Raw genomic sequence first — 15,441 nt, 5'->3', positions numbered from 1 at the left:
AAAGTGACTTCCAAGAGAGAGCTTTACAAAGTGCATAGGTCACTGATAACAACAAGATAGCCCCAAAAACATTGCGGGTAGCCAAAACATGAAGCACATATTGTGAACAACCAAAACAAGTGCCAAAGGGAAGAACCACAAGAGCATGTAGTTAAACATACAGAACATTTTAATTTATTGGCTGCAGGATGTCACACGCTCTTCCCCAGAAAAATATTTTTCTATGGTTCTAGTATAATGTACGCTAATGTGAAACTAGCTGATGCTAGCTAGTTAATGAGCCATGCGTCAGTCGGTTTGCATGCCAATAGTACTGTTCAAAGTTTATTTCACCAGTGCTAAACACGCTAACTCTCTTAACTTTTTGCAACCGGAGGGTTACTTTCTCCGCTGCGTAAAACCTGAGGGGTTCCTCCACTTTCTGTCTTTGACATCATTGGCTCATATCGTAGCAACGGTATGATGGTATAAATTAGAGAGGTACCGTATTTCTTCGATTAAACGGCGCCCTCTAATAAACGCTGCACCAAAAATTGACATTGTGTAATAAACGCCGCCCTCCATTAAATGCCGCACCAAAAAGAAAAACAGAAAACGGTTATTTAATTGGTTAAATTAAAACACAGTATTTATTACACAAGTAAATCTACACCGGTGCGCCTGCAGTATGGCTGCACTGACGAGAACTCCGCTATTACCTAGCATTTTGTTTGTCTTGTTGTTTTGTCGATTATGCAGTGCTCATTCAGTACGACCAGCAAACACTTCTGGATATTAGGTCGTCACTTGGCAAGGACTATTTTCCGAACTTTAATTCCACTTTCCGGACCTCGAGCTCGGACTGCAGCGGGCTCTTTGTTCCCCCGCTTTGTTTACCTGCAAGATAGAGGAGAAAAAGAGGTTGACTTGCTGGAGTCCTCGTCTGAACTCTGAAACGGAGCTTCAAACCTACTTTCCCATCCATCCTACTCGCTAAGGTTCAGCACATCGATAACAAAATGGATGAACTAAATGCACGCGTCAAATTCCAACGGTACATCAGGAACTGCTGTGTACTGGAGTTCGTCGAGACGTGGCTCGTCCCGGAGATCTGCGAAACGGCGGTTACCCCATCGGGATTCAACATATACCGTCAGGACAGGACAGCTGATTCAGGCAAGCGCAGGGGCGGAGGGTTCTGTGTTATGGTTAACTTTCTATGGGCCACGGATGTCCTTGAGCTATTAACTCTAAAAATCAGACCCTTCTATCTACTTCAGGAGTTTACTTCAGTCGTCATGAGTGCAGTCTACATCCCACCCAGGCAGATAAGGCCACTGCTTTGGATGAACAGTGTGAGATTATCAATGATCTGGAGAATGTGCACCCAGAGGCAGCCTTCATTTTTGTTGGCTTACGAGCACGTAAGAAATAACGATGGTTTGTTATTTTGCTCGTAGAGAACCCTCTTAACAACTAAGATCCATCGTTATTGGGAAATGCAGCCCTGATGGCTTTACGCCATGGTTGGTTTTGCTGGAGTCAGAGATCGATTGTCATCTCAAGAGTTTAATACAGTTCAGAGTTAGGAGGAAGACCTGTCTGAAGTCAGAAGTTGATTGGGGGAAGCTGGGTTCTCAACTTCCTCTCTTTCCTTCAAACCTACCCAAGGTGTGAACTCGGTGTGTCTCTGGCTGGTTCCTAAGATTGTTCAAATATTGTTCTGGACATCTTGGTACAAAATATAGTTTAATGATTGTTTTATTATGTTAGCTTTGTGTAAATACCAAGGATGACTTGGTTATGTTTCAGGAAGATGGAATAGTTACAGGGGCGGATCTAGAAAAATTATGAAATTACATGGAGAATACACTGTATAAAAATAAATTAAACTTGCGTGCAAATTAATTAATGTAATGCGGAACTACTGTTAGATACTCGTGTTCTTTAGGGACATCTAATCTGAAGCTCTGATTGGTGCCGCCGTGAGTCAGAGATAGGCTAGCTAGCAGCACTAAGGACGAGAATGGCGAGTGGTGGCGACACACGAGAGATAGAGGACCCGCCGGCCTTTTTAAGATTGCAAGTTTGGGAAAACTTCGGTTTCCCATTCAGTTACAGTAGTACAGGCGAGAGAGTGGTGGATAAGACGAGCACTGTGTGTCGGCGTTGTTCAGCAGTTGTGGGCAGTGACAGCAATCTGGGTAGGCAAGGTAGGCACTGCCTACCCTGCCAAAATTCAAACGTAAAAATGTTTATTAAATCATTTGATTTCATAAACTTGTATTTGTATTTGTACTGTTTATTCTTGTGATTTATATATTCAATATGTGTGTTATTCCAATTGTTTAGACGTTTAGACTGCTACAAATGTTAGTTTTTTTTGAATAAGCAGTGCTTTTACTGTCCGTTCACTGCAGACGACAAGCGAAAAACTCACGTGCGCACTTTGATCCTGTATTCTTCAACATGTACGTTGAAAAGCACAACTCTGCTGTGCCTTTGCACGTAAATATGTTATGCCAGTAATCACCTACGTTACGTATTAAACATGGACCAATTAAAATCGAGATATTACTGGACATTTGCGCAGCTAACGTCATTACACCAGCTACATTGTAAGCGTAATCTCCGCAAAATTCAAGTAAAAATATAGCTGCAAGCAGCAATGAAGGAACAAGCAGCATTCGATATGGAGATTCAGTAGCTAAAGAAGAACAGCAAAACTATTAATAAAAATGATTCGCTTTTTTAAAATCTCAATTAACTTTTCGGCAACGCGGTGGCGCTACCCCGACACTTTTGATTACCTTCACGGCGTTGCGCAAAAGACGTATACCGAGTTTTGTAACGATAAGCCGATGCGTTTGGTAAATATGTCATTTTGAGACCAAATGCGCTGGCTAGATGTAGCAGCGTTATATCTACAAAGCACAATAAATCTGCTTCTTCTTGACTATAAATCCCCTGACAATGAAACGTTATCGTTAACATTATGATTAAACTGGCTTCGCTAAACAGATAATCCGGTATCAAGACTTGTGTGATGCCTGTGGCTGGATTCGATCCTACGACCTTGTGTTTCAAAGGAGCCCATCTTATCCCAGTGAGCTATTCTCGCTGCTGGAAAATGCTGTGTTCAGTTACTTAATTTAAAAAAGGAAGCCGTTTCTCCCGTGGCGAGCGTTGTCAGATTTGACCCAAGTGATTTTGAACATGGAAACATGGAACATGAAAACTGGGTGATAAAACGCATATCTAGGAAAAGTCAAGAAAGCAGGGTTCTGGAATTTGGTAAAATTATTTTTTTCTTCACTGGTCAAATGACCGGCGCTTCTAGTGTTAAATCATGTTAATTCTTGAAAGTGTTTATTCCCAAAATATACCTGTCAACTATTCAGGGTTTATTTGTTTTTATTTAGTTGGTTGAAGCATGTACAGTATCATAATTTTAAGTACAGTATGTTGTGTTTTTTGCTTTCACATTCATGATTTATAGTTTTAAACCTTCTCCTGTGTCCAACGATCTGCGTTCCATTTTGTTACGTCACTTCCACAATCCCCTTTCCTTTTTTCTTCCTCTTATCTTCAATGCATGAATGAACTTCAGAGTCGGAACGATGAGCTAGCAGCCGCCCTGGACTCCAGCAGCCTAGAAAACTCGCATCTCAATACCAAGCTAGACCAGCTGGTGAGTGAGGGAGGGAGGGAGGGAGGGTGGGAAAGAGGGGCAGAGGAAGTGAAAGAGAAATCTAAGATGAGGGCAAGAAGTAAAGCACAGGATCATCACACTGGTACAAACCACTAATCTAACCAAGTGTTCCCTCTTTCCTCAATCAGTTTGTTGCTGGAAAATAGATGGCAAGTTGAAGATTTTACTCTACAAGCTCATCATATGGGCTCGCTAGACATTTGCTTATGCATTAACATCCTGCGCATATTCACTAACACTACATCACATGTACCATTTTGTATCCAATCATTTGTCACACAAAAATGTTTTTGCAATCGGAACTTCATCTGAACACCTGGATTTCTTTCTTGGTGCAAACAATGATCTAAATCAGCTTTTGCCCTAATGTTGAACTTCAAGGTGTCATTGGAAACTCAAAGTACATTTTACAAGGTTGTTATAGAGGATTGAATAACTTACACCTGTCAACAACTCATTTGCACTTAGTGTGTTTGACCAACTTTTGTCCTTTTGGTCAGGAGAGGGGGAGGTTGTGCAGGGCTCGACATTAACTTTTTGAGGCACTTGTCCTTTGGACAAGTACATTAACGTTTCACTTGTCCATGCACAAAAGTCACTTGATATATATATATATATATATATATATATATATATATATATATATATATATATATATATATATATATATATATATATATATATATATATATATATATATATATATATATATATATATATATATATATATATATATATATATATATATATATATATATATATATATATATATATATATATATATATATATATATATATATATATATATATATATATATATATATATATATATATATATATATATATATATATATATATATATATATATATATATTGTGTTGACGCTAGCTAGCTAGCATCGGCAGCTGTGTACCTAGCAAGCATTAGCAGAATTTGTATCAGTTAAATTTAGGTATGTAATATCAGCTAATATTCAACTGTAAAGGGGGTCCGGTATGAGCGGTGCAGAGTGAGGTCACATTCCTTTGAGCTCCTCATCAGAATCGTTCATTTTGTATATATTGGCTATATTTTGAATAGTTAATTTTTGATAGTCTCACTTTAAATAATTCTGCGTATTTTGGAAGCACTTCGACCACATTTTTGCGCCCGATATCTTAGTTTTTCCATCTGAACATGGCAACTCAACAAACACGCGCCACTGCTAATGCCACTGCTAAGGTTAAATCCAGCGCTAGTGCTAACAAGGCTCAAGACCAGGAGACCAGTGGCGAATCATCTGATACCATTCTAGATGCGATCCGATGCCTAAGGGACGACCTGATGAAAAGAACGACAATGCCAAGATACAGTCCTTGGAACTGAAACAGCAAATCTCCCAGCTGAGAGAGGAGCTGAGAAGTAGCATTGAGCATGTTAGCAGCAGGACTAGGACGCTCGAGGGCACGGTGGAGAGCCTGCAGTCAGCGTGCAATGGCCACTCAGTCATAATCGCTGAATTGGGGGAGCAAGTTAAGCAGCTGACAAGGGACGTTAAAGCAGTGTCAGATAAAAATGAGGATCTTGAGGCAAGATCAAGGAGGTGCAATCTCCGTATCACTGGAGTGAAAGAGGGACGGGAGGTGAAGAAAACACCTGTAGCTTTTATTGCAGGGTTGCTGAAGGTCACGCTGGGGCTGGACAGCCCGCCAACACTGGACAGGTCACACCGGACCCTACGCGAACGCCCAGGAGATGAGGAACCACCCCGTGCCTTTGTGATTAAGTGCCATTACTTTCAGGAAAAGGAGGCGATCCTACGTAAAGCAGCCAAGGCTAAAGGACTGACAACACCAGACGGTGATAAAATCGGTATACACCCGGATTACACACAGGCTGTGGTAAAGCAACGTGCTACTTTCAGAGATGTCAAAAAGATCCTCAGGGACTGTGACGGTGTGGAGTACAGGCTGAGGTACCCAGCAGTGTTGCTAATCACCACCAAGTCTAACGGCCAGCGACTCAGCTTCACAGATCCAATCAAGGCGAAGGGCTTTGCTCTGACTCTCCCGGGTGCTAGTGCTGCGCGGCTCAGTTAGCTGCTAAGTGTAACCTCATATCGCCAACGATTGATATTAAAGGAATATTGTTAGCCTGCCTTGGTGCTGACGTTAGCTCCCGCCTATCTAGCTTAGCGAATAAGGCTAGCTAGCTACTGGCAGTAAACGTGATGTTTTTTTTTTTTCAATCTTTATTATTATCCCTCACGTCAAGTTTCCTGACGTTACGCCTGGCAGTGGGCACTGTTTATCTGACGTTCTCTTGTTACTTCATCATTTTATAGTAGTGAAGTTATTTAGTAATAATTAACATTGCAATTCTGAATAATATAGCTAATATACATGTTCTATTAAGATAAAGTTTAATACGATTCTGGTGCAGCTCAGCCTCGCTAGGTAAGCTGTCTTTGGGATACGAGTGTTCCGTGGAGTTAGATGCAGTCTCTCCATGGGGAGAGACCGGCAGGATTTGGGTTATGTCAGTTTGGGTCCTGGACATACGTTTCAGAGTATCATACTGAATCCTAAATCTATACTGTTTTCTGACTTTAGTTTGTATATTGTGTGTCATGTTAGTGTTTTTGTTTTAAGTTTTGTTCCCCCCCTCCCCCCTCCTCCTCCTCCTACTTCAGCTCCCTTGCCCCAGTAAGGCATATTGTGTACCGTCATCCACCATGACAAAGCCATACCAGTTTAGTAGTGCTGCAACAACCCTCGTGAGCTGGAATGTCAGGGGCCTTAACCACCCAGTCAAACGCAGTAAAGTGTTCGCTCACTTAAAAAAACTAAAGGCTGACATTGTATATTTGCAAGAGACACACCTCTGCCAGAAAGATCATACTAGACTTCAGCGAGATGGTTTTTCTCAAATTTTTCATTCTAAATTTCAGGCTAAATGTAGAGGGGCTGCAATATTGATCCGCAGACAGGTACAGTTTGTCCAGTCTAACACTATAACTGATAAGAATGGGAGATATGTCATTGTTCAGGGTCGCTTGTACAATACACGAGTTGTGCTGGCTTGTGTTTATGCCCCCAACTGGGACAATGCTGACTTTTTTAAGCATTTCTTTTCAGTACTACCAGACTTAAACTCTCATCAGTTAATCTTATCTGGGGACTGGTACTGTGTTATCCATAGCTCCCTCGACCGCTCAACTGTCAACTCAAAACCATTATCGAATTCTGGTAAAATTATTAATTCCTTCATTGATAGTTATGGGGTTGTGGATCCTTGGCGATTTAAAAATCCAACAGCAAAAACCTTTTCTTTTTTTCCCATTGCTCACCAGTCATACTCTAGAATAGATTATTTCCTCCTAAACGAAAAACTGCTTCCTATTCTTAACTCTATTGAATATGAGAGCATAGTCATTTCAGACCACAGCCCAGTGGTAATGCAACTTTGCTTTCCTGAATTTGTCCCCCCGCACCGAGCATGGCGGCTTAACACAGGCCTTTTATCGGATGAAGATTTTATAGAATTTGTGTCTGTGAATATTGATGTTTTTCTGGAAACAAACATGGAGCCTGGGACGAGCATAGGGACTGTATGGGAGGCTTTAAAAGCATACCTCCGTGGCCTAATTATATCTTACACTGCTAGTACTAACAGGGTTAGGACAAAACGCATGGATGACCTAGTGCATTTGATTAAAGATATTGATCAAAGACATGCAGAAGCGTCATCTTCTGACCTGTATAAGGAACGCATTGCACTGCAGACAGAATATGACTCTTTGGCATCTGCCCACATTCAGGGTCTCTATCTGAGGTCACGGATGATCCACTATGAGCAAGGCGAACGAGCCAGTAAATTACTCTGCCGTCAGCTGAGACAGTCCACAGTAGACGGCCTAATAACTGAAATCACCACATCTACTGGGAACTCCACTTCTGATCAGATGGCTATTAACAACCAATTTAGGATTTTTTACGAAAACCTATACTCTTCAGACACACCTATTAGCTCCGGTTCCACAGATTTTTTTCAGTCTCTCCAGCTTCCGGCACTTAGCTCAGAGGATGCCTCATCCCTCGATGGTAACATATCTGACATTGAAATTATTCAGGCAATCACACTGATGAACAGTGGCAGGGCCCCTGGCCCGGACGGCTTTCCAATAGAATTTTATAAAAAATTCTCTGTACAACTTTCACCTTTGCTGTGCAAAGTCTATGCAGAGGCGCTACAGTTAGGTTCATTACCCCCCACCATGTCGCAGGCAGTTATATCAGTCCTCTTAAAGAAAGGCAAAGATCCTAAACTATGTGAATCATACAGGCCGGTAAGTCTGGTTTGTTATGACAACAAAATTCTTGCTAAAGTCCTAGCTCGACAATTAGAGACTGTCTTACACAAAATCATCCACCCTGATCAAACAGGTTTTATAAAGGGAAAGCAGTCCTTTGGAAATCTCCGCCGCCTTTATAATATAATGTACTCAAATTCAGCGCCCACCCCAGAGGTTGTTGTTTCCCTTGATGCTCAGAAAGCGTTTGACCGTGTTGAGTTTGATTACCTATTTACAGCACTTCATAAATTTGGTATCAGCTCTGGCTTTGTCTCCTGAATAAAAGTCTTATACTCTGCACCACTAGCTGCAGTTCGTACAAAAGGAATTATTTCTAAGTATTTCCCCCTACAGAGAGGTACAAGACAAGGGTGCCCTCTATCGCCCCTTTTGTTTGACGTAGCAATTGAGCCACTGGCGGTGGCTCTCCGGGGGCGGGATGACTTTATTGGCATTGAGCGAGGAGGGGATACGCACAAACTGTCTCTGTATGCCGACAATCTGCTCTTGTACTGTTCTAATCCTCTCCATTCGGTACCTGTTGCTCTGAACATCATACATTCTTTTGGCATGGTGTCAGGCTATAAAATTAATGTATCTAAAAGTATTCTTTTCCCAGTCAATGCAAGTGCCTCCAAACATATTTCTACATTTATCTGGAGTAAGAAAATCCCACGTATCCGCAGGTCATTTTTGGAGAAGTCCAAGTCGGATGGAGGTCTTGCATTACCTAATTTCCTGCATTACTACTGGGCTGCTAATGTTCATAAAGTTGCATTCTGGATGTCATCTTTTAGAGATGGAGTTGGGCCTGACTGGTGCCACATGGAGCGACAGGCGTGTGGGCAAGTTGATCCTGCTTCACTGCTCTGCTCTTCCTTGCCACTTAGTAGGAGATGCCACTCCAACAACCCCATTGTTAGTGGTTCCCTTCGTATATGGTCACAATTTAGGACACATTTTGGGTTCAAACACACAGTTCCATTCATCCCTATAGTTCACAACCCTCATTTTAAACCTGCCCTTCTTGATTCTGCATGGTCCCGGAAAGGTCTGAAAAGCATCGCTGACCTGTACCACAAAACGATCTTTGCATCTTTTGACTCCCTGGTTGGGGAACATGACATACCACGGTCACACTTTTTTAGATATTTACAAGTCCGAGATTTTGCAAAGAAACATTTCCCATCAGCTCCACTCAGCAGCCCCGAACACGATTGCATCTCCCTTGATCCCTTTCAGCCAGGGTGTGTCTCCAAATTGTACAACACAATTCAAGGTATTTCTAGCCCCTCTCTCAGTCATGTTAAAAGTACATGGGAGGAAGAATTACAGTTGGTCATTTCAGATAACATGTGGCAGGAAGCCATTGAGAGGGTGCATAAATCTTCTCTCTGTGTGAGACATGGACTACTTCAATTTAAAGTCCTACATCGTCTGCATCTCTGCAGAAGCAAACTGGCCAAAATGTATCCCGACACAGACCCCACCTGTGAGAGATGTCTCAGTGCCCCTGCCACCTTATCCCATATGTTTTTCTCATGCCGATCAATAGCCCCCTTCTGGTCCTCAGTCTTTGATACAGTTTCTCAAATGTGTGGCCGTGCCATTACCCCAAACCCGTTGACTGCCATCTTCAGTGTTATGCCAGAGGATTTACCAATTTCAAATAGTCAATCACAGGCCATTGCCTTTGCATTTCTCTTAGCCCATAGATGCATCCTCCTCAAGTGGAAGGACAGACTCCCACCTTCACATGGCCAGTGGGTGAAGGATGTTATGGCACACCTTAACCCTTGTGTTATCTTCGGGTAATTCTAACCCATCAGTCATTGTGACCCACCGTCGTATTGCGACAGATTTACCGCATACAAAGACAGTGAAGTATTTTCTTTTAACAGCTAGGCTGTCTCAGACCCCCCACATTGCAAAGGTTAAAAGAAAATTATTTTAATTTGTTTTTGTATTGGGTAAAATTGGGTAAACACAACGATGGTTCGTTATGAACCTTTGGGTCATGTGACCCGAAGGCAGCACGAGGGTTAAACTAGAGGAGCTGAGGTTCCGCATTGGAGGCTCTTGTAGGAAGTACCACAGGGTTTGGCAACCATTTCTAAACTACTTCAATAACTGCTCTGTCTTATCTGGTTTTATTATTTAATGTATTTATTTATTTTATTACATGTTATTTTGTATATTTCATTAGAGTTGATTTTGTAGATTTGTATGTTAATTTCATCGGTGTGAATTATCACATGATCAGCTTTAATGTAAAATTGTCAGTTATTATTGTGTCATTGTATACATTTGTGAAATCCAATAAAAAGAATTGAATATAATATTCAACTGTAAAGTATACACCTTTTAAAGGATCCCTTGGTAAATCAGCCTCTGCCGGGTAGAAAGTGAAATTGTAGAAAACATTTCAAGTGAACACCAACATTTAGTGGCAAAATCCATTGTTATGTCTTCAAGATTATTTTAGATATAGCAGTCTATAAGTTTAGCTAGCTTGCAAATTCTGAGGATGGCCTACCGAAGTTGAGTTAGCCAACGATTGTTAGCGATGCTAGCTAACGTTAGTTTGCTAGCTGTATATAACATTTCGCTGGGTCTTGCTATTTGATTTACTGAAATTATGAAATTTTATGTTCTACTAGCCATTTGCCTACTTTAGCAAGACACAGTATTTCCAAGCCCTGACAGTGTAACTGAGACGACACAGTAAATAATTTATCTTTCAAGTAATAAGCCCCTGTTCAAGTGTTGAGCATTAAATTAGCTGCATGGTCTGTAAAGATCTTGGGACGAAGCCACTTTTTTTTGTGTTTTGCTAATGCAGAATTCAGTAAAATAGAATCGACGTAATGAGTGGCACATAACGTGAAGTAACATGGCATTTTATTTTGTATGAGTTTTAACTTAATTACTTAAACTACATTTCTCTTCCATTTGCCCTACAAAAAAATCCACTTGTCCCGGACAAGCGGACAAGCCTTAATGTCGAGCCCTGTTGTGTATGTGTAAAGGGACCACAGAAAATGTGAATGTTAAATGGTGTGGACGTGTTTCTCAAGGAATTCAAGTGAAGGCCCTGATTGTGAATTTTCTTTTGAAAGGCATATACTACATTTTGGCTGTAATATACATATAGTGGCCTACACACTAATTCTATGGAAGTGTTTACCTGTAAAACATTTTGGGGATAAATGAAATGGCATTGAGGGAAGAAATCTTCCAGCGGATTAATTCTTTGACGAGCAGTGAATATAAAAAAAAAAAAATACTCATAAAATGTATGTGTTTAAATTAGGTCTGTGTAAACCTTCTACACACTCTTTACTTACTGTTTTAAAAAGTAACTACTGACTGCAATAATTTGACTTAATTGTGCTGTAATTATATACATCAGAATCAGAATCAGAAAGAGATTTATTCGCCATGAAAGTTTGCACAGACAAGGAATTTGCTTTGGCAGGAAGGTGCATACAATAAACATATACCTAAAATTTAAATATGTGGACTAACTATACTAAGGGTACATAAACTAGCAGTACTAAGTGGGATTAGAATAGAATTAAATATACAATAAAATATAAAAATTGAATTGTTTTATCTAGCATATAATGGGCATTAACATCTGTGTAGGTTATCTAAAAAGGACTGACTCAATGCGTCTGGATGTAGATATTTAATTTAATTTACTGTGAAAAATGCAAATGTATTCCAATTTTGCCAAGTGTTAACATGACATTTAGTCATTTAGCAGACGCTCTTATCCAGAGCGACAGATGTGTTTTGCCCTGTGCCATAATTAAGAAGAGATTGGCACAGTCTTAATATCTGCATTGCATCTTAATTGTAATGCCAAGCTGTCAGGATAGCCAGAAAATGACAGTACTTGCATCTCATTACAGTGAGATGTAAAAGGCATGAACTGCACACCATAAAAACATTTGTTTGGGTCACCAACATTGTCATGATGTCTTTGATTTCTTTCCTTCCTTTTACCAATCAGACAAAGCAATTTCAGGAGCTGACGGATCAACTTCAGAAGGTAACTCCTAACTGTTTCTTCATTCTCAGTCTTTACAAGGTTCCCACGCTAACCCTTCAGGAAAACCTTAAAAAGTCTTAAAAAAATTCATTAAAAATTGATTAATAGGACTGGAGAAGTCATGGATTTTGTTTTTTTTGTTTTATTATAAATTATTTTTTACAAATGTATACTTGTGCGTAGAGTAGTGTCTATCTGAAGGCCTGCTGTTTATTAGCAACATTGATAGCTGGTCATACAAATTCAGATTTTTGGTTATGGAAATTGGGTGAAGGTAAAAGGTTTTGGAAACCATACTCTCTGCTTTCTCTAAAAGGGTGCGGAGTGTCAGTCTTGATTGTATGTTATTTGTCAACAGGAACGCAAAGAATTTGATCAGAAGTTTGGAAGAGAGCAAGGAGCAATGCGGGAACAACTGCAGGTGTAGTCTCTCAAACACACACACACGCGCGCACACGCACACAGGCACGCACGCACACACACAAAGACTAATCATAAATTTAGACGCAAGCAGCAATTCCACTTCAACACTAGGGGTCATCTGACCCCAGTGAAGATAAAAAAAAAAAAAAAAAGTATTTTTGCATTCAATCACATTCCAGGACCCTGCTTTCTGAACTTTCCATAGCTATTACTTTCCAGGCTATTTTGCTCATGTTTTGTTTAAAGTGCTGCCAGCTGTGCATTGTGCCATTTTTTCCTTGCCTTTCAAGGCTACGATTTGCGTTTCTATCAGCAGATGTCGCAGGGGTTCCATTCTTTCAATCTTTTACCATTCTTAATGGTAAAATGCTAATATGTTTTGAAAAGCAGATAAACATAATGCCTTCTGCATATAATAATTATAGACATGGACTACAGGGCTCCGTGACCCCTCAATGCGGCCGGCCACACTGTCTCCGCTCTCTTCGCACACGTCTACTTCCTTCACAATCAAAGTCCCCTTTTTCTATACCCTGCCTAACATTATAACAGGCCACACAATAAAATAGCTTACATTAGCATTTCTGAAATATCGAGAGGTATAAATGAGTATTTGACAACTTCTTCGATTTGGCTCCAATACAGGGCTGTATTTTGTAGAAAAAGTATATGAACAATGAGTTAAATTAATCTTTTTGTTGAGCTGTGAACAACGGTTTGTACACTGTAAAGGAAGTTTTCCGACGACACTGTGTTTCTAGATTTACACAATTTGCCGGATTGATTTATTCTAATATTACGGCACGAAACAGAGTACTCTGTGACCCGTATATACTGGAGGATGTAGTGCTACAACCGTTTCGCGAAGAGGTGGCGTTTACAATTCAGTCTTTTATAAACGTATAACATATGGCCATCTCTATACACCAATCAATCAATGTAGCTGTGCCTTGTCTCTTCTGTCATTGGCTCACTCCCTCAAAGAATACAATGTATCAATATAAACGTCTGTCACATTCATCGGTAACACTTTATAATAAGTCAACGCTTTTTGGCATTTACAAAGTGTTAACTAATAGTTAATTTATCCTTTTTAAAACATTTTGAAACATTAACAATACATTATTAAATAGTTAATAAGCTTATATTAAACACTGTGTTGATCATTAATAAACAGCAAATGTTTACTGCTCGACAGGTCTGCAAATGCCTTTGTAAACCGAGATTTGTTAAAACGTTTGTTAACCGAGACCGTAGGTCGAGGTTTTATGGTGAACAAACATTTACATTACCTTAATAAAGCATGAGGAAATAACTAACATATTTACTTACATTTACATTTAGTCATTTAGCAGACGCTCTTATCCAGAGCGACTTACAGTAAGTACAGGGACATTCCCCCGAGGCAAGTAGGGTGAAGTGCCTTGCCCAAGGACACAACATCAGTTGGCTTGACCGTATTTGGTTGTTTTAGGCTTTTTTTAAAGGCTTTTTAGGCTACTTTGTTGTTGCCGAGCAGATACAACGTTGTTAAGGTCAATGGCTACATCTCCAAGGCAACCGCTTGTTGCTAGGTATGTAAAACGTTTATTTACCTCTGCAAACTTTCAGGAGGTATATAAACGGATTTATTAACTTTTGAGAACGTCTTCTAGACCAATAGGAACAGCGTATTGGTCCAATTATTACACTAGTATATAAGAAACACTGTTAAATATTTTTTATTTTATTCATAATACAATTCATAAGGTGTTTGAAAACTGCATTATCATACTTTATAGACAGCTTGTTAATATAGTTGCAAACCAGTAGTTTAAAAGGTGTTAGTGGTACATGAGCTGGTATAGAAAGCATTAGCAAATGGTGAACAAACCATTAACATTACCTTTACAAAGCATGAGTAAATAACTAACAACATATTTACTTATGTCTTTACTTAATGTACGCCAAGTCGAATACATTATGTACATTAATACTTAGCAGATATCTTAACAACTATTTTATAAAGACTTACTAATGATGCAACTTCTGATTAGTAATGCAAGTTATAAAGCATTTACTAACTGTTAGTTAAGGCTTTTGCGTGACCTAATCTAAAGTGTGAACTATCTATGCCTTATTAAACATTTATAAGGTATTTAAGGTATTCTTGTCCATTCTCGAACCTCACATTCACAAAGGCACGGCACAATGTGATACACAAAATTACTATTTTATTGAAGTAACGACAGGCATGTGTCTTACTAACTACTTAGCTCTACTACAGTAACCGAGAGTGACAGCGGTCGATACGTTAAAACCTCAGTTTGATATTTCCCGGCATGACCGAACGGTCGAGGTTAGTAAGTTGTTTATTATATGGCATTTTTAGCTCTTTTCATTTAAAACGTCGTTTTGTTCAGCTCTACTCAAGTCTTCTCACGGTATGTTTCAGGTGTTAGCACCTAGCAACCAATCTGAAATCTGAGCAACCAAACCTAGCAAATTGCCTAGCGCTTGTCGTTTATCTCTCAGTGTTCACACTTTTCTGCTCTTTTAGAAAGTTAAGAATTTCCTCGTCGCTGTTGATGTCTTCATTGTCATCTGGATAGTAAAACTCATCGATCTTCATTTTGAAGATGACATCAGCGGAGGGCAATAAGAATACGTATCAGACCGCAGATGAGGTCAATATACCATAGATGTATATAAAGACCATGAATACGCGGCTTGCATGACTACCCATTAGCCAATCAGAACTCTCGTACTGTTGTTGCAATTGAACCAATATGCTGTTCTTATTGGTCCAGAAGACGTTCTCAAAAGAGTTGTTGATATGTTGCCTTGGAGATGTAGTGACGTCACCAGTACAAGTGCAGCTGATTGTTTTGACAAGATGGCGTCTGCTCCAGATTGGCCGTGTTTGATTTGGAATCTTCCCACATATTGTTGTAGTAT

General features: G+C 39.8%; 1 protein-coding gene across 4 annotated transcripts in view; it reads left to right on the top strand.

The window, feature by feature from the left end:
• Window positions 1–15,441, top strand: part of golga2 (golgin A2) — a 119,511-nt gene that overhangs the window by 26,734 nt on the left and 77,336 nt on the right. For 3 of the 4 annotated variants that reach the window (XM_067249818.1, XM_067249817.1, XM_067249820.1), the window contains 3 exons: window positions 3,590–3,670; window positions 12,043–12,081; window positions 12,440–12,502. In XM_067249818.1, coding sequence (XP_067105919.1) covers window positions 3,590–3,670; window positions 12,043–12,081; window positions 12,440–12,502 — 183 coding nt within the window. The remainder of the gene's footprint in view (window positions 1–3,589; window positions 3,671–12,042; window positions 12,082–12,439; window positions 12,503–15,441) is intronic. The other variant, XM_067249819.1, reaches the window with a different exon arrangement.

The sequence above is a fragment of the Osmerus mordax genome, chromosome 14, assembly GCF_038355195.1.
Source record: "Osmerus mordax isolate fOsmMor3 chromosome 14, fOsmMor3.pri, whole genome shotgun sequence".
In the NCBI taxonomy this organism is placed as follows: Eukaryota; Metazoa; Chordata; class Actinopteri; order Osmeriformes; family Osmeridae; genus Osmerus; species Osmerus mordax.
This window is presented reverse-complemented; position numbering and strand designations above follow the sequence as displayed.